This window comes from Haematobia irritans, chromosome 3 (assembly GCF_050003625.1).
Source record: "Haematobia irritans isolate KBUSLIRL chromosome 3, ASM5000362v1, whole genome shotgun sequence".
Taxonomy (NCBI): Eukaryota; Metazoa; Arthropoda; class Insecta; order Diptera; family Muscidae; genus Haematobia; species Haematobia irritans.
This window is the reverse complement of record NC_134399.1, coordinates 50,539,329-50,559,803: the sequence shown is the minus strand read 5'-3', so window position 1 is coordinate 50,559,803 and position 20,475 is coordinate 50,539,329. Positions and strand designations below refer to the sequence as shown.

The following is a 20,475-nucleotide window of genomic DNA, read 5'->3' as shown; positions in this document are numbered from 1 at the left end:
TAAATTTTGGGTTTGTTTTAATCAGCTGATTTTCAGTGTGTTCGAAAGTATAATGTTGCCACAATTTTTAAAAGTTAACACAAAAAAGTTTTATGCAAAATTTCTTTGATTTTTGTTGTTGTTGTTGTTGTAACAGTTTATTGTGATCTCATCCATTTCATGTTATACGCTTGGTACATCAGCTTGTTGGCAGATCAAGGAACTCTGCGACTAAGATGGGGTGTGTCCAGAGTGATCTGGTGGTAAGTCGGGTTGGTTTGGCTGGGCAAGAGAAAAGATGACGCGTGTCGTGTGGCCCTTGGTTGCAAATTGGACAAACGTCAGCTACGCTGCTATCAATCACCGATAAGTAGGAATTGAGGCGGCTGCACTTGCCTGATCTTAATTGGGCCAAAACTACCCTAGTCTGCCGTGGGAGGCCTCTTTCCTCCGGTGCTATGGGCGGTGGTCGGACTCCAAGAACAGGATTAACCTTGTAGCTTCTCACCGCTTCAGCTACAGTATCCTCATGAATCCTGTTCAAACCTGCCTGGTACGCTGCTTGATCTAGAGGCTCTCTTTTATAGCGCTGGATCTCGCGCTCTAGATTATGTATATCAACCCTTACGTTCCTGGGTGGTGGTTGTGTATCCATAAGATGGTGGTTTGGATGATTACTGCGATAACAACCCAGGAGATACTGCTTTGACAACATGTAGTTGTGTCTTCGCACAGGGATGATCTTTGTCTCCACATAAAGATGATCCAGGGGTGTGCTGCGGAGACACCCAGTCGCAGTTCTAAGAGCAGCGTTCTGGCAGGTTTGTATGTTATTCCACTGCGTATCACTGGTCTGCGGTGTCCACACTGGCGCTGCATAGTTTACCACTGACCGGCCAATTGCCTTATAAGTAGTTAGCAAGGTTTCTTTGTCCGCACCCCAAGTACTGCCGGCTAGTGACTTGAGGACCTTGTTTCTACCACGGAGCTTATTACAAATTGCAGTGGCATGGGCAGATGACCTAAAAAGGCTGTCGAATGTGACCCCAAGAATCTTGGGGTAATTTGTGGTCGGAATTATTACTCCATCGACTCTGATATTCAACTGCCTGCGTACTTCTGCCGTCCATGTAGTAAATAGTGTGGCTGAGGATTTGGTGGGGGATATCCTCAAGTTTCTCGCAGTGAAATAACTGGTAAGATTAGCTATGTAGACGTTCAACCGATCGCAAATGTCATCAACATTGGGCCCAGATGCCAAGATTGTACAGTCATCCGCATATGATACAATCTCGACGCCGTCAGGAGGGGGTGGAATCGAGGACATGTAGAGGTTAAACAGTGCCGGAGATATCACCCCACCTTGGGGAACTCCCTGTTTAACTCTACGCGGTCTTGACTTTCTGTCCCTGAATTCCACGTACGACTGGCGTCCACACATATAATTCAGCACCCAACGCTTCGCTCCTGCCGGTAGGGACGTATTCTCGATGTCCTCAAATAATGTGGCATGGTTGACCGTATCGAATGCTTTCGATAGGTCAAGCGCCACGAGGACCGTCCTGTGACACGGCCTGGGCTGGTTAAGTCCCTTATTAATATGTGTCGAAATGGCATGTAAGGCTGTTGTCGTACTATGTACCTTACGGAATCCATGTTGATGGTGGGCAGCTGGAAAATTCTCCACAAGGCTGGGGAGGAGTAATGCCTCAAGTGTCTTGGCTACTGGCGAAAGAAGGGATATCGGTCTGTACGATTCACCTTTGCTCGAATCTTTGCCCGGTTTCAGTAGTGGAATCACCCTTCCCATTTTCCAGACATCGGGTATAATGTGTGATTCCAAAGACAAATTGAGGAGTCTGGTCAGGTACTCAACTCCCAGTATTCCCAGATGCTTCAGCATTAGCATTGAAATTCCGTCAGGGCCCAGCGCCTTAGATGGTTTCGCGCTGTTGATGACATTGGTAACTTCGGCTGCAGTAAATTGTGGTGTGTCATCGGCTCGGAGACCACGTACACGACGGGTGGCTCTCCTTTGATTTTTGTGAATACTATCGCTTTCCTAAACAAATCAAAGATCTTTTTGAAAATATAAGGTAATTAAATTATAACTTTTACAAAATCAATGGGCTAAGAAAAGTTAATTTTACCAAATTTATTGCATGAAAAATATGACATCTTCAATTCTGCAAAGTGTTCTTGGTGCACAAATCACTGAGCAAATTAAAAAAAAAAAAACTAACGCCGCCAATATCTTTCTGCATATGGAGGCCGCCACGATAGAAAATTTGTTTGCAATATTATTGTAAATATTTAAGCAATATAAATGAGAAAAACCTTAACAGAATAGTTAATTATGCCCACTATAATTAAATTTCCTTTAATGTATGGATGTTAAAAACTGTTTGACCAAAACCAAAATAAAAACTTCTCCGCCGTCAAAAACAAAAACGAGAACGACACGGCGATCGTTTGTTCATGAGTAACATTGAGGAGGGATAGAAAAAAAAAACAAATCAAAACAGATTTGAAGCATCACGCAATTGTCGCCTTGTTCTTGATAAATTGCTCTTGTCCTTACATTATTCACTGCTAACAAAAATCCGGCAGGCATTTTATGGCTTTGAATAACGCACTTACTTTTAATTTTTTATGTTTATACCGGCAACATATGTTTTGTTTATAATTTCTGTCTGCAAATAATATGGCTTGCAGAAAAAATCAGCTGTCACATTTTTCGATTAAGTCCGAAAAAAGTGTTCACACGTGTGACTCAGAACAACTAACTTTGTGTGTGGTGTGTAGAAAGTGTATAGTGTGGTGCACAATGCGGTGTGACCCAGAACAGGCATGAATGATTGAAAATTTAAAATTTTTTAATTAAAAAATTATTGATACAATTAACTCATTATAAACTCGGAAGACTAAGTCAATTAAAAAGGGTGACGGCTTTTTTATATTTAACTAAAAATTTATTTCAAACAATCAATTTTTTAATCAAACTAAAAACACTAATTCAGTTTAGAAAGTAATTATAAATAGTTGCGTTTTTAATGAAAAAATTAATTCAGTTTTGCAATCAACAATAATTAATTTTTTAATTGAATCAATTAAAACATTAATTAAAATTTGCTAATGAGATCAATTAATTTTTTAATCAAGTATTTTTAATGTCCAATTAAAACTGTGATTGATACTATCATTTTCGTGATTGAAGACATTTCAATTAAAACATTAGATCAAATAATTTCGTGATTGGAAATTTTGTGTGATTGGACGTACCTGGACGTAAAACTGGATCACGTTCAAAAATTTAGCCGCCTTAATTGGCTTTAAGAAAGGAATAAAATGGTTTAAACAAACACTACCAAGTTTCTTGACTTAGTAAGTGGATAAGGACCCAAACAATCACAGTAGGGCCTTTCGAAGGGTCTATTGGTTATGAACTAGTTTGTCAGTTTAGGTCTATTTACGTGATTCGACGACTTCATACTATTCACCTCTCACAGCTGTTAACGTATGACTTTATGTCGTTTACCATGGTTGACCAGAAATAATAATTAAAACAAAAATATAGTAAAGAATCGTAACAATATTTAAACGACTATTTATAGAGCGAAATCAAGCCATGTGTTATATTACATCGATCGCCATGATATCACATACGACGATCACACTTAAATTTTGTTCAAATTCAAGAGGATTTCGTGTGAATGTGCCCAATTTGTGCAGGAAATATAAAATCAGCCAAACACCCACAAGGAGAACTCCTATTATTTAAATTAGTTTTACTCATTGTTTATTTCATAATAATTACTCATAAATCGTCAACCCATAACAAACAACAAATATAAATACGATTTAAACTATTTCATAAAGAATACATAATACCACAGTAGGAAAAATAGTATATAAGGGAAAAATGCTAAATATATACCTAACATTCATAATAACTAGTATTATTTATTCCAATTGGAAAGTTTGCAATATATGCTCGTTATATCTCGATCTAATACGGTATTTGATTTTGGTAATACTGGATCATATCGTATGTTCGTGTTCGGAAATTCTGATATGAGTTACGTATGACCGCCAACATGTGGGCCGCAGCTTCTTTGTTACTTTTTGTGGAGACAAAGCGTTGCTTCAGTAAATTAATTGTTTGACCTCTAAAGCAGGGTAGTCCAGTATCTAACATCAAGGACACTAAAGAAACTATAGCATCCTGGTAAGGACGTACTGCAAGGAATGCTTGTACACAAAGCTCACAGAACCACTTGAATGCAGGAGCTTCCATTTTGCCACCCATAATCATTACCATTTCATCAGTGAGTTTCATATCAGGCTCAAATCCAATGTTTCCGCCAGGCGAAGATTCAAACATGAAGCCGAAATCTAAAAGATATGTTAATTAGTTTTTGTTTAAACTTATTTTAAATGTTTAATTCAAGTAGATTACTAAAAAAATATGAAAAAAATGATTTTTGCGACACAATATACTCAATACGAGGGCGGTTCGGAAACTTCTTAGCCTATCAATGAAAGAGATTAGTTAGTTTTTCAATAATATTTTTATTTTTCAATATAATCTCCCGAAACTTCAATACACTTAGTCGAACGCTTTTTTAGCAATTCTATCCCTCGATTAAAATAGTTTTCCTCAAGGTCTTCGAAATAGTGGTTTACAACTGTAATTGCATCTTCATTTGAGGTAAAACGCTTGCCAGCAAGGATTTTTTTTTAGATTTGGGAACAAGTAAAAGTCGCTGGGAGCTAAATCAGGAGAATAAGGTGGGTGGTCAAGCAACTCGTACTTTAATTCGTTGATTTTTTGTTGTTAAAACACCCTTGTGTGCTGATGCGTTGCCTTGATGGAAATTTTTTTTTTTTGTGTTGTAAGCCAGGACGTTTTTCTCGAATTTGTACATTTAATTGATACAAAAGGTTGCAATAGTACTCTGAATTTATTGTTTTAACCTTTTGCAGATAGTCAATCAATAATACACCTTTGAAGTCCCAAAAAACCGTTGCCATAACCTTACCAACCGATTGAATTGTTTTTGCCTTCTTTGGGGCTTTTCCTCCAGCTTCAGTCCATTGTTTGGATTGTTCTTTTGTCTCTGGAGTATAGTGTCTCCATGTATCATCAACAGTTATGAAACGACGCTTAAAATCCATTTTATTTCGCTTAAAACGATCCAAACAATCTTGAGAAATGTTCATTCTTAAGGTTGAATTACACACCATGCGTCAATCCGTGCGTTGATGGAAAGGTTGATGTTTTCTGTTTGCGGCAGACTATTCGAGCTTTTGATTTCAAAGAGAAATTTCAACTCTTCAATCATCGGACGCATTGTACGCATTGAACGCATGGTATGTATTTTTTGCTTTATGCGTTTTTGATCGACTGTTAACAAATGCGGCACCCATCTTGCAGAAAGCTTTTTCATCTGTAGTTCTTCATGCAAAATTAAATGGACTCGATCATTTGAGATGCCTATGATATTAGCAATTTCACGCACTTTTATTCGTCGATCATTTAATACCATATCATGCACTTTGGCTTCAATTTCTGCTGTTGTTGCTGTTTTTGGACGTCCACTACGTAGTTCATCTTCAATGCTTGTACGACCACGATTAAATTCAGCAACCCAATTTTTTACTGTTGCATATGAAGGAGCACTTTCACCTAACACATTCACCATATCATTATGAATTTCTTGTCCCGATAAGCCTTTTTTATGTAAATATTTAATGACAACACGCATTTCTAATTTTTCCATTGTAAAAAATTGCGGATGCGTCTTTTTTTAACACCTGTTTCTATAGAAGGAGTTGCCAGATCGAAACAAAATTTAACATGTGTTCATAACAGAGATGGAAGTTTGGAAAACACTTAACTTTTTTCTGCATATATTGGTTGAATTCTTCGGGAAGTATTTTTCCAAATATTAATAAGAACAAGTTGAAACCAAGACTAGACCAACCTGACTTTAAAAATGTATCAAAGTTTTCACATTTATGATATGTGCAATGTTCTTCAATACTTACTTGATTCCTGATTAGTCAAACGCTTAGTACTATTAACTCTTTCGTCATAGTGGTCAAAAACGTAAATTGGGTATTAAATTGCTAATAACTCTTTGCGATTTGAATTTATTGTTTTTTTCGAATTCATTAACCAGAAAATTGAGATTTTCAGTGCTAGATCATCTTCAGCAAAATAGGGCCAAACTCCGTGAAATCTCAAAATTGTCGAAATATTTTTCCAACTCATATAGGGTTCCCATCCAATCTCTGTTTTGCAATAATTTTGTATTTTTCTATACTATTTAAAAGTCGGTAGAAATTTTGCATCCTTTCGCTACCGATACCCACTATAGAGGACATATAATATATATCGACCCACTTTTTAATATTTGTATGTCCTTTTGTTATAGCCTTACTGGTGGCCAAAACTAAGAGAATTTTGTTCTGATCGCGTCACTTCACATACATGTCATGCATCAGGATTAGGGCTATCACCCGGGATAAATCCCGTGCCGAAATCCCGGGATTTTCGGAACGGGATTAATCCCGAATCCTGGGATTTTTCGGGGTCCCGAAAAACTAATTCCAATGTGTTAATGGCATTACTTATTAATAAATTGGAATCTTTTCTCAGTGCAAACGGCCATTAGATTTCATGCCCGACAAATTGAGTTAATAAACATTTATGGTACACCTTGAATGTATAATAACATGAGGTATGCTATAAAAAGCACAATTTCATCAAAAATCGAACTAAACGATAACGTCCTCCTTTGAAAAATGAGTTCATGTGAAATGGAATTTGTGCCACATAAAATAAAAATCAATGATAAAAGGTCCGTCGACAATATGGCCAGATCGGGTTTATCTGATAAAAAATTTGGATGCCTTGATATTTTTAAGAAGTTACTTAAAACGGTGAAGACAAAAGGATTAACAAAAGTGTATAAATATACATAATCTAAGCAAAATCCTTAATTTTTTGTTTTTCTTTTCTTCAGTTGGACTAAGTGTCCGTTAAGTATGATAGCAATTTGTTATTGGTTTTTAATTAACCCTCGTGTTCTTTTGTTAATTTTTTTGTTAATAAAATTTAATTTAACTATATTGCTTTAATGTACAACAATTTTTTTGGAGCTGTAGTTTGTTATTACATAAAATATCTCGACAAAATCCCGGGATCTCGTCAAAAATCCGGGAAAATCCAGAGATTCTATATTTTGAAATCCCGAATCCCAGGATTTATAAAAATCGATCCCGAATGACAGCCCTAATCAGGATCAAAGATTTCTGCTTGCATTGAAGAATGAGATAAAATAAATAGTAAAATGTCCGAAATTTCTTTTTCTTGAGATCCGAGATATTTAGCAAACATCTTGGTGGCAATTTTGTTTTGCCCTTCATTTTTTATATAATTTGTTAACTTTCAATTAAAAAATAAAATTACTCTAATATTCGGGTATGTTCCGAGATTCATATGGAAGACTTGTGAATTGTTCCAGTCGGGGTTGTTCTGTAAGCTACTCTTTCCCTCAAAGACGGGATAATTTTTCACGAATGAGATAAAATAAATAGTAAAATGTCCGAAATTTCTTTTTCTTGAGATCCGAGATATTTAGCAAACATCTTGGTGGCAATTTTGTTTTGCCCTTCATTTTTTATATAATTTGTTAACTTTCAATTAAAAAATAAAATTACTCTAATATTCGGGTATGTTCCGAGATTCATATGGAAGACTTGTGAATTGTTCCAGTCGGGGTTGTTCTGTAAGCTACTCTTTCCCTCAAAGACGGGATAATTTTTCACGGATTTTTTTGTGGAATGTTTCCTATTTGCAAAAAAGGGATTTGTAACCGAAGTAAAGCCTTTATTTTCAATTTTCCATATGTTATCTATATGCCTCATAAGTATTGGGTGATAAAATAGCCCTCTAAATACAAGATTAAATACTATTCATGGTTTCCCTTTCACTTGTTGTTAAAAAATAACTGTCAAATGTAGTATTTCTCTCTTTTGCTGGCTTTTTGTTGTAAATGAACGACTTCCAGTAAAAAATTGTGATAATCATTAAAAATTATCGAGTTTTCGAATGGAGCTTTATTAGGTTACACCAATGTATGTATGAATATGGTAATGCTCAAATTTTTAATAAAAACAAACACCTTTTTGAACCAGATAAGACAAATTAAAACAATATTTTTGATCACACAATTGCTATGAACGATTGGACAACTTAAGTCAGTCAAATTGGGTGAATGCAGCAAATATGGTACAGGCTGGTAATGTGGTATAGTAGCATTTTTCTCTATCTAACAACATACGAATAACTAAACCAAGCTGAATAGATTGTGGCTGTCAGAGAATGAAGCAATCAAAGATCAGTTTGATTTTTGCAACTCTGTCTTTTTGCCAGTTGAAAGAATTCACATTTACCCGTAATCATTTCGTTTTGTGTGAAGGTATATTTTCAATTTATTAATTTTCGGATGTAAATAACTGACGAGTGGTCATAAACCTTTATTGTTAGCACCTAATTTTTTATATTTATTTTCATAATTTATTATGATTGTAAATCTTGTAATAAATAAATAAATAACTGATGAGTACTAAATAAGCATAAAATGTATGCAATTGCGATACATGTATTGCATTTATTTTTTTTTTACAAAAAATCTACATTATGGTGTACCACATTACCTGCACATTTTATGAATTCGTCCTTAATAGGTTTTTTAATAAATTCGCAAATATATCCCAAATTTGGGTTTCTTGTTTTTCGCTCATAGTTTCGTGGATGGCTAACATCCATGGAGAAAAACAAAAAAGTTGGATATCGAAAAACAAATGGGTATACCACATTTGCTGCACTCACCCTATAACCAATTGCGTTAAGAGTTCTCGCCGTGGCACAGTGGGGCAAAATCGTAAAAAATGGAGACTAATTGAAAAACGAAATTTGTTTTTGTTTTTGAAAAATACCTAGTATTTGATTAAAGTATATAAAATTCTACATCACTACTGAAAATTTCAATGTCATGTGTTGTTTACTTGTCAAGCTGCATTGTGTTAAAGTTAAGTAATTTTTGAGCTATTCGAGCAAAGTAGTGTTTTTTTATTCGGTATACTTCGGAGCTTAATATATAGTTTTCCGCAAGTCAAAAGTAATCATTTCACTATGGAATCTTCAACCCCAGTTATTTTATCGTTGTTCTGAAAAAAATGTGTATAAATATTTTGAAAATGTGTCTAAATTTTAGGTATTTTTAAAATCTTCGTGAATATTTAAATATGAATGGGGGTCACTTGGCGTTAGAATATTAATGTTCTAATAAACTACAATTCCTAGGCTTTCATATTAAGTAATAAAATGTTGAGAAATTAAATAGGAAATAATTTTATAAAATTAACTGGGAAAATAGTCACTCAAGCAAAAACTCCAGTTCTTGTCGTTTGATAACTTTATCTTTTTTTGTTTTTGTATATATATATATATATATATATATATATATATATATATATATATATATATATATATATATATATATATATATATATATATATATATATATATATATATATATATATATATATATATATATATATATATATATATATATATATATATATATATATATATATATATATATATATATATATATATATATATATATATATATATATATATATATATATATATATATATGTCAATCGCATTGTTTGGGGACACAAAAAAGTTTTAACTTTTTTTACATACATAGCTTCGTACCATTCCCCGTACCCTATATATCCCGATTTTTTACTCATATGACCACGTAATACTAAGGTATATCTATTTAACTATATATCGTTTTATTTGGGGTCCGTCATCTACGTACCGTTTACTTCTGGGACATGTCCTCAAACAGAACGGTTTGTATACATAAATTAAAGGTTGCCAGATCTTAACGGAATTTGAACGCGTCGTCCATTCGGCTTTGGCTTCCGTTTGTGTTTTCTTTGTCATAAAAACCAATATTTGGCTGAAATATGGCAGTGTTTAAACATTTCTAATAACAAATTGTGCATCAACGATACATGAAAATGTGGTTCATTTTTATTTTGTCCATTGGGATATTAACAACGGAAAAAATGTGTCTGACAGATTAAAGTAAAACTTTGAACAGACAACTTACACAATATAAAGGACATATAATTCAGGACAAATAAAGAAATTTTAATTGAAAAAGCATATATTGCGTCAAAATTTGAACAATCATTAAATAAGATTGTTTTTTCGAAAATACAACAATTTTCCGTCGGCACCATACTTATGTGGCCAACCCAAACCTAGTACCAAGACTAAAAAAAGAAATAAAACAGTAAAAAGGAATAAGTAATGCTTTATTCCTAAAGATTCGAGTTTTGCCGCTAAAAGCAAAAATAATTCTGCAAAAGCAGAATAACATTAGAAGTTTTTAGCTAATTTTCTTATAGCATGGTGGGGAGTGACCCAAAGCAAGAATTGAAGATGTTTACTTTCATTAAAATAAATTATTAAAGAAAAGTAACCCTGAAAACATTGCTATTTTAGCGCGATAATGCCAACTTAACAATACAATACCACCATTCGTCACCATCCATTAAACCTCTGCGCGAAATAATTAAAAACGAAAATATTCATCAAATTAGCTTAGCTCACGGCTTTTTACTGTTCAGTTTTTGTTTGTTATTCTGGGCACTAAAAAAAGTGCACAATTGGTCTTAACTTTTGTAAAAAATGAAGCCACTTTTCGAAACAATGATAAAATATTTGAATTTTCAAATATCTCGAAAACTAAGCAGTTTTTGGCAAAAGTTTTGCTTAATATTTTCTCGTTAGAAAACACCACTTATTCCCAATATGCATTTGTGGTCTTAAATTTGGAAAAATGCAGCCATTTTTCGAAAAAGTGGTCAAATATTTAAATTTTCAATAATCGATATCTCGAAAACTAATCATTTTTAGCAAAATTTTTACTAAATATTTTCTATTTAAAATACACCATTTATTCCCAATATGCATGTTTAGTCTTAAAATTTGTAAAAACTGTAGCAATTTTCAACAAAATGGTAAAATGTTTGAATTTTCAACGATCGAAATCTCGAAAACTAAGCATTTTGGGCCAACTTTGTACTTAACATTTTCACTTTAGAAAACACCATATATACCCAATATGCATGTTCTGACTCAAGTTTTGTAAAAAAAATGCAGCCATTCTTCGAAAGTGTTAAAATATTTGAATTTTCAACGATCGATATCTCGAAAACTAAGCAGTTTTAGCAAAATTTGTACTTCATATTTTCTGTTTAGAATACACCATTTATTCTTAATATGCATGTTTTATCCTAAATTTTGTAACAAAAGCAACCATTTTTCGAAAAAGTCGTAAAATATTTGAATTTTCAACGATCGATATCTCGAAAACTAAGCATTTTGAGCACAATGCGTACTTAACATTTTCTCTTTCAAATACACCATTTATTCCTAATAAGCATGTTTAGTTTACAATTTTGTAAAAAATATAGCCATTTTTCGAAACAACGGTAAAATATTTGAATTTTCAACAATCGATATGTCGAAAACCAAGCATTTTTAGCAAAATTTTTAGTTAATGTTTTTTCGTATGCAACAGTTGTTCCCAATACGCATGTTTCGTCTTAAATTTTGTAAAAAATGCAACCATTTTTCGAAAAAGTGGTAAAATATTTGAATTTTCAACGATCGATATTTCGAAAACTAAGCATTTTCGGCAAAATTTTTACTTAATATTTTCTCTTGAGAATACACCAGTTCTTCCTAATATGCATGTTTCGTCTTAAATTTTGAAAAAAACGCAACCATTTTTCGAAAAAGTATTAAAATATTTGAATTTTTAACGATCGATATCTCGTAAACTAAGCATTTTGGGCAAAATGCGTACTTAACATTTTCTCTTTAAAATACACCATTTATTCCTAATATGCATGTTTAGAATAAAATTTTTTAAAAAATGCAGCCATTTTTCGAAAGTGCTAAAATATTAAAATTTTCAACGATCGCTATCTCGAAAACTAAGCATTTTTAGCAAAATTTTTACTTAATATAATCTGCTTAGAATGCAACAGTTATTCTCTATATGCATATTTTGTCTTAAATTTTGTAACAAATGCAAACATTTTTCGAAAAAGTGGTAAAATATTTGAATTTGCAACGACCGATATTTCGAAAACTAAGCATTTTTAGCAAAATTTTTACTTAACATTATCACTTTCAATAACACCATTTATACCCAATATGCATGTTTTGTCTCAAGTTTTGTAAAAAAGTGCATGCTTCGTCTTAAATTTTTTTAAAAAATTCAACCATTTTTCGAAAATGTGGTAAAATATTTGAATTTTCAACAATCGATATCTCGAGAATTAAGCATTCTTAGCAAATTTTTTACTTTATATTTTCTCTTTAGAACGCACCAGTTATACCCAATATGCATGTTTTGTATCAAGTTTTGTAAAAAAATGCAGCCATTCTCGAAAGTTCTAAAATATTTAAATTTTCAGCGATCGATATCTCGAAAAGTAAGCATTTTTAACAAAATTTTTACTTAATATTTGCTCTTTAGAATGCACTATATATACCCAATATGCATATTTAGTCTAAAACTTTGTAAAAAATGCAGCCATTTTTCGAAACAACGGTAAAATATTTGAATTTTCAACGATAGATATATCGAAAACTAAGTATTTTTAGCAAAATTTTTACTTAATATTTTCTCTTTAGAATGCAACAGTTATTCCCAATATGCATGCTTCGTCTTAAATTTTTTTAAAAAATGCAACCATTTTTCGAAAATGTGGTAAAATATTTGAATTTTCAACAATCGATATCTCGAGAATTAAGCATTCTTAGCAAATTTTTTACTTATATTTTCTCTTTAGAACGCACCAGTTATACCCAATATGCATGTTTTGTATCAAGTTTTGTAAAAAAGTGCAGCCATTCTCGAAAGTTCTAAAATATTTAAATTTTCAGCGATCGATATCTCGAAAAGTAAGCATTTTTAGCAAAATTTTTACTTAATATTTTCTCTTTAGAGTACACCAGTTATTCCCAATATGCATGTGTCGTCTTAAATTTTGGAAAAAATGCAACCATTTTTCGAAAAAGTGGTAAAATATGTGAATTTTCAACAATCGATATCTCGAGAATAAAGCACTTTTACCAAAATTGTTACTTAATATTTTCTCTTTAGAATGCACCAGTTATACGCAATATGCATGTTTTGTCTCAAATTTTTTAAAAAATGCAACCATTTTTCGAAAAAGTGGTAAAATATTTGAATTTTCAACGATCGATATCTCGAAAACTAAGCATTTTTAGCAACATTTTTACTTAATATTTTCTCTTTAGAATGCACCAGTTATTCCAAGTATGCGTGTTTTGTCTTAAATTTTGTAAAAATGCAACCATTTTGCGAGAAAGTGGTAAAATATTTGAATTTTCAACGATCGATATCTCGAAAACTAAGCATTTTTAGCAACATTTTTACTTAATATTTCCTCTTTGGAATGCACCATATATACCCAATATGCATGTTTTGTCTCAAGTTTTGTAAAAAATGCAACCATTTTTCGAAAAAGCGGTAAAATATTTGAATTTTCAACGATCGATATCTCGAAAACTAAACATTTTTGGCAAAATTTTTACTTAATATTTTCTCTTTAGAATGGCCCAGTTATACCCAATATGCATGTTTTGTTTCAAGTTTTGTAAAAAAGTGCAACCATTCTTCGCAAGTGCTAAAATATTTAAATTTTCAACGATAGATATCTCGAAAACTAAGCATTTTTAGCAATATTTTTACTTAATTTTTTCTCTTTAGAATGCACCATATATACCCAATATGCATGTTTTGTCTCAAGTTTTGTTTCAAGTTTTGGAAAAAATGCTGCCATTTTTCTTAAGTGCTAAAATATTTAAACTTTCAACGATCGATATCTCGAAAACTAAACATTTTTAGCAAAATTTTTACTTAATATTTTCTCTTTAGAATACACCAGTTATTCCCGATATACATGTGACGTTTTAAATTTTGGAAAAAATGCAACCATTTTTCGAAAAAGTGGTAAAATATGTGAATTTTCAACAATCGATATCTCGAAAATAAAGCACTTTTACCAAAATTTTTACTTAATATTTTCTCCTAAGAATGCACCAGTTATTCCAAGTATGCATGTTTTGTCTTAAATTTTTTAAAAATGCAACCATTGTGCGAGAAAGTGGTAAAATATTTGAATTTTCAACGATCGATATCTCGAAAACTTAGCATTTTTAGCAAAATTTTTACTTAATATTTTCTGTTTAGAATACACCATTTATTCTTAATATGCATGTTTTATCCTAAATTTTGTAACAAAAGCAACCATTTTTCGAAAAAGTCGTAAAATATTTGAATTTTCAACGATCGATATCTCGAAAACTTAGCATTTTTAGCAAAATTTTTACTTAATATTTTCTCTTTAGAATGCACCATATATACCCAATATGCATGCTTTGTCTCAAGTTTTGTAAAAAATGCAACCATTTTTCGAAAAAGCGGTACAATATTTAAATTTTCAACGATCGATATCTCGAATACTAAGCATTTTTAGCAACATTTTTACTTAATATTTTCTCGTTAGAATGCACCATATATACCCAATATGCATGTTTTGTCTCAAGTTTTGTTTCAAGTTTGGGAAAAAATGCAGCCATTTTTCTTAAGAGCTAAAATATTTAAATTTTCAACGATCGATATCTCGAAAGCTAAACACTTTTAGCAAAATTTTTACTTAATATTTTCTCTTTAGAATGTACCATATATACCCAATATGCATGTTTTGTCTCAAGTTTTGTTTCAAGTTTGGGAAAAAATGCAGCCATTTTTCTTAAGAGCTAAAATATTTAAATTTTCAACGATCGATATCTCGAAAACTAAGCAGTTTTAGCAAAATTTGTACTTCATATTTTCTGTTTAGAATACACCATTTATTCTTAATATGCATGTTTTATCCTAAATTTTGTAACAAAAGCAACCATTTTTCGAAAAAGTCGTAAAATATTTGAATTTTCAACGATCGATATCTCGAAAACTAAGCATTTTGAGCACAATGCGTACTTAACATTTTCTCTTTCAAATACACCATTTATTCCTAATAAGCATGTTTAGTTTACAATTTTGTAAAAAATATAGCCATTTTTCGAAACAACGGTAAAATATTTGAATTTTCAACAATCGATATGTCGAAAACCAAGCATTTTTAGCAAAATTTTTAGTTAATGTTTTTTCGTATGCAACAGTTGTTCCCAATACGCATGTTTCGTCTTAAATTTTGTAAAAAATGCAACCATTTTTCGAAAAAGTGGTAAAATATTTGAATTTTCAACGATCGATATTTCGAAAACTAAGCATTTTCGGCAAAATTTTTACTTAATATTTTCTCTTGAGAATACACCAGTTCTTCCTAATATGCATGTTTCGTCTTAAATTTTGAAAAAAATGCAACCATTTTTCGAAAAAGTATTAAAATATTTGAATTTTTAACGATCGATATCTCGTAAACTAAGCATTTTGGGCAAAATGCGTACTTAACATTTTCTCTTTAAAATACACCATTTATTCCTAATATGCATGTTTAGAATAAAATTTTTTAAAAAATGCAGCCATTTTTCGAAAGTGCTAAAATATTAAAATTTTCAACGATCGCTATCTCGAAAACTAAGCATTTTTAGCAAAATTTTTACTTAATATAATCTGCTTAGAATGCAACAGTTATTCTCTATATGCATATTTTGTCTTAAATTTTGTAACAAATGCAAACATTTTTCGAAAAAGTGGTAAAATATTTGAATTTGCAACGACCGATATTTCGAAAACTAAGCATTTTTAGCAAAATTTTTACTTAACATTATCACTTTCAAAAACACCATTTATACCCAATATGCATGTTTTGTCTCAAGTTTTGTAAAAAAGTGCATGCTTCGTCTTAAATTTTTTTAAAAAATGCAACCATTTTTCGAAAATGTGGTAAAATATTTGAATTTTCAACAATCGATTTCTCGAGAATTAAGCATTCTTAGCAAATTTTTTACTTTATATTTTCTCTTTAGAACGCACCAGTTATACCCAATATGCATGTTTTGTATCAAGTTTTGTAAAAAAATGCAGCCATTCTCGAAAGTTCTAAAATATTTAAATTTTCAGCGATCGATATCTCGAAAAGTAAGCATTTTTAACAAAATTTTTACTTAATATTTGCTCTTTAGAATGCACTATATATACCCAATATGCATATTTAGTCTAAAACTTTGTAAAAAATGCAGCCATTTTTCGAAACAACGGTAAAATATTTGAATTTTCAACGATAGATATATCGAAAACTAAGTATTTTTAGCAAAATTTTTACTTAATATTTTCTCTTTAGAATGCAACAGTTATTCCCAATATGCATGCTTCGTCTTAAATTTTTTTAAAAAATGCAACCATTTTTCGAAAATGTGGTAAAATATTTGAATTTTCAACAATCGATATCTCGAGAATTAAGCATTCTTAGCAAATTTTTTACTTATATTTTCTCTTTAGAACGCACCAGTTATACCCAATATGCATGTTTTGTATCAAGTTTTGTAAAAAAGTGCAGCCATTCTCGAAAGTTCTAAAATATTTAAATTTTCAGCGATCGATATCTCGAAAAGTAAGCATTTTTAGCAAAATTTTTACTTAATATTTTCTCTTTAGAGTACACCAGTTATTCCCAATATGCATGTGTCGTCTTAAATTTTGGAAAAAATGCAACCATTTTTCGAAAAAGTGGTAAAATATGTGAATTTTCAACAATCGATATCTCGAGAATAAAGCACTTTTACCAAAATTGTTACTTAATATTTTCTCTTTAGAATGCACCAGTTATACGCAATATGCATGTTTTGTCTCAAATTTTTTAAAAAATGCAACCATTTTTCGAAAAAGTGGTAAAATATTTGAATTTTCAACGATCGATATCTCGAAAACTAAGCATTTTTAGCAACATTTTTACTTAATATTTTCTCTTTAGAATGCACCAGTTATTCCAAGTATGCGTGTTTTGTCTTAAATTTTTTAAAAATGCAACCATTTTGCGAGAAAGTGGTAAAATATTTGAATTTTCAACGATCGATATCTCGAAAACTAAGCATTTTTAGCAACATTTTTACTTAATATTTCCTCTTTGGAATGCACCATATATACCCAATATGCATGTTTTGTCTCAAGTTTTGTAAAAAATGCAACCATTTTTCGAAAAAGCGGTAAAATATTTGAATTTTCAACGATCGATATCTCGAAAACTAAACATTTTTGGCAAAATTTTTACTTAATATTTTCTCTTTAGAATGGCCCAGTTATACCCAATATGCATGTTTTGTTTCAAGTTTTGTAAAAAAGTGCAACCATTCTTCGCAAGTGCTAAAATATTTAAATTTTCAACGATAGATATCTCGAAAACTAAGCATTTTTAGCAATATTTTTACTTAATTTTTTCTCTTTAGAATGCACCATATATACCCAATATGCATGTTTTGTCTCAAGTTTTGTTTCAAGTTTTGGAAAAAATGCTGCCATTTTTCTTAAGTGCTAAAATATTTAATTAAGCATTCTTAGCAAATTTTTTACTTTTTTTTACTTTACAGTTATTCCAAATATATATGTTTCGTTTTAAATTCTGTAAAAATGCAATCATTTTTCGAAAAAGTGGTAAAATATTTGAATTTTCAACGATCGATATCTCGACAACTAAGCATTTTTAGCAAAATTTTTACTTAATATTTTCTTTTTAGAAACTACCAGTTATTCCAAATATGCATGTTTTGTCTTAATTTTTGTAAAAAATTCAACCATTTTTCGAAAAAGCGGTAAAATATTTGAATTTTCAACGATCGATATCTGGAAAACTAAACATTTTTGCAAATTTTTTACTTAATATTTTCTCTTTAGAATGCACCAGTTATACCCAATATGCATGTTTTGTCTCAAATTTTTTTAAAAAATGCAACCATTTTTCGAAAAAGTGGTAAAATATTTGAATTTTCAACGATCGATATCTCGAAAACTAAGAATTTTTAGCAAAATTTTTACTTAATATTTTCTCTTTAGAATGCACCAGTTATTCCAAGTATGCTGTTTTGTATTAAATTTTGTAGAGAAAGTGGTAACATATTTGAATTTTCAACGATCGATATCTCGAAAACTAAGCATTTTTAGCAACATTTTTAATTAATATTTTCTCTTTAGAATGCACCATATATACCCAATATGCATGTTTTGTCTCAAGTTTTGTTTCAAGTTTGGGGAAAAATGCAGCCATTTTTCTTAAGAGCTGAAATATTTAAATTTTCAACAATCGATATCTCGAAAGCTAAACACTTTTAGCAAAATTTCTACTTAATATTTTCTCGTTAGAATGCACTAGTTATTCCAGGTATGTATGTTTCGACTTAAATTTTGTAAAAAATGCAACCATTTTTCGAAAAAGTAGAAAAATAGTTGAATTTTCAACGATCGATATCTCGAAAACTAAACATTTTTGGTAAAATTTTTACTTAATATTTTCTCTTTAGAATGCACCATTTATACCCAATATGCATGTTTTGTCTCAAGTTTTGTAAAAAAGTGCAACCATTCTTCGAAAGTGCTAAAATATTTAAATTTTCAGCGATTGATATCTCGAAAACTAAGCATTTTTAGCAAAAATTTTCCTTAATATTTTCTCTTTAGAATGCACCATAAAGTTTTGGAAAAAATGCTGCCATTTTTCTTAAGTGCTAAAATATTTAAATTTTCGAAGATCGATATCTCGAAAACTAAGCATTTTTAGCAAAATTTTTACTTAATATTTTCTTTTTAGAATGCACCAGTTATTCCCAATATGCATGTTTCGTTTTAATTTTGAATTTTAAATTTGAATATCTCGAAAACAAAACATTTTGGGCATACTTTTTATTTAACATTTTCTCTTTAGAATACACTTTATATACACGATATGCACGTTGTATCTTAACTTTTATGAAAATTTCATTCATTTTTCGAAAAAAGGTAAAATATTTGAATTCTCAACGATCGATATCTCGTAAACTAAGCTTTTTGTACAAGATTTTTACTTAACAATTTTTCTTTAAAATACACCATTTATTCCCAATATGCGTGTTTTGTTTTAAATTTTTTAAAAAATGTGGCCATTTTTCGAAAAATTTCCTTACTTTGGCACGACAAAATGGAGGAAAACAGCCCACATCGCGGTCTGGTGATTATTTTCGGCTAATGGGTCCACTAAATCGAATTAATGAATAGATGTTCAAAACCATCTTCGTAGGTTGGGAAATGTCGTCACGTTGGAGTTTTGGAGAGGATAACGACCCAAAACTCACATCAGAAGCTTGTACAACGTGGTTTGTGCATTACAATACTAATGGTATGTAGTGGCTTCTTCAATCACCTGATCTTAATCCGATCGAAATCCTTTGACCAATTGTGTATAAAAAATTGACCTAAATAAATTAAAAAATAATGACTATTTTTCATGCGGCTGTAGAGTGCATGGAATAATAATATATTACAGGATGCAATTGCACATTTGACTTTGTATCTATTTAGTTTCATAAATTGGTAAATATTAATGAAATTGAGTAAATTTTTAGTTTGATATTTTACAAAAATGGAATCTTGTAGCACTCCTTTTTTATGACATTATATTGCGATGTTTATGGTAGTTTCGATACAGTACAATGTTTGGATACTGTATAATATGCTGGTACTGTATAATAAACATGTACTGTATAAACAACGGCGTTAGAATTTGAGGAAAAGTGGCAACGCTCGCATGCGGAAAGGATTATTAAAATTGAATTATTGTATTGAAATCAAATGATATTTTGGAAAAGAGTGCATGCAACCACAAATACATATCGGAATTGTAAAAGGGTAATAGAATTACAGATTTTTCAAAAATGACCCTGAACTATCACTGTCCCGAAACAATGCGGTGGGTATGTAGATAGTTTGGGGACTGTCCCTGAACAATGCAAATGTCCCCATATGATGCGATACATGAAAAAAATGTCCTCAGACAATGCGATTGACATATATATATATATATATATATATATATATATATATATATATATATATATATATATATATATACATATATATATATATATATATATATATATATATATATATATATATATATATATATATATATATATATATATATATATATACATATATATATATATATATATATATATATATATATATTATATATATATATATATATATATATATATATATATATATATATATATATATATATATATATATATATATATATATATATATATATATATATATATATATATATATATATATATATATATAATAAAAATATATATATATA

The 20,475-nt window shown here is 30.6% G+C and overlaps 1 protein-coding gene across 1 annotated transcript in view; it reads right to left on the bottom strand.

Annotated features, from left to right (window-relative positions):
* Positions 1–3,752: 3,752 nt before the first annotated feature.
* Pi4KIIIalpha (phosphatidylinositol 4-kinase III alpha) overlaps positions 3,753–20,475 on the bottom strand; it is a 103,307-nt gene continuing 86,584 nt past the window's right edge. Inside the window, exon 10 of the mRNA XM_075300700.1 lies at positions 3,753–4,374. Within this exon, the coding sequence (XP_075156815.1) occupies positions 3,989–4,374 (386 nt within the window). The 3' untranslated portion in view covers positions 3,753–3,988. The remainder of the gene's footprint in view (positions 4,375–20,475) is intronic.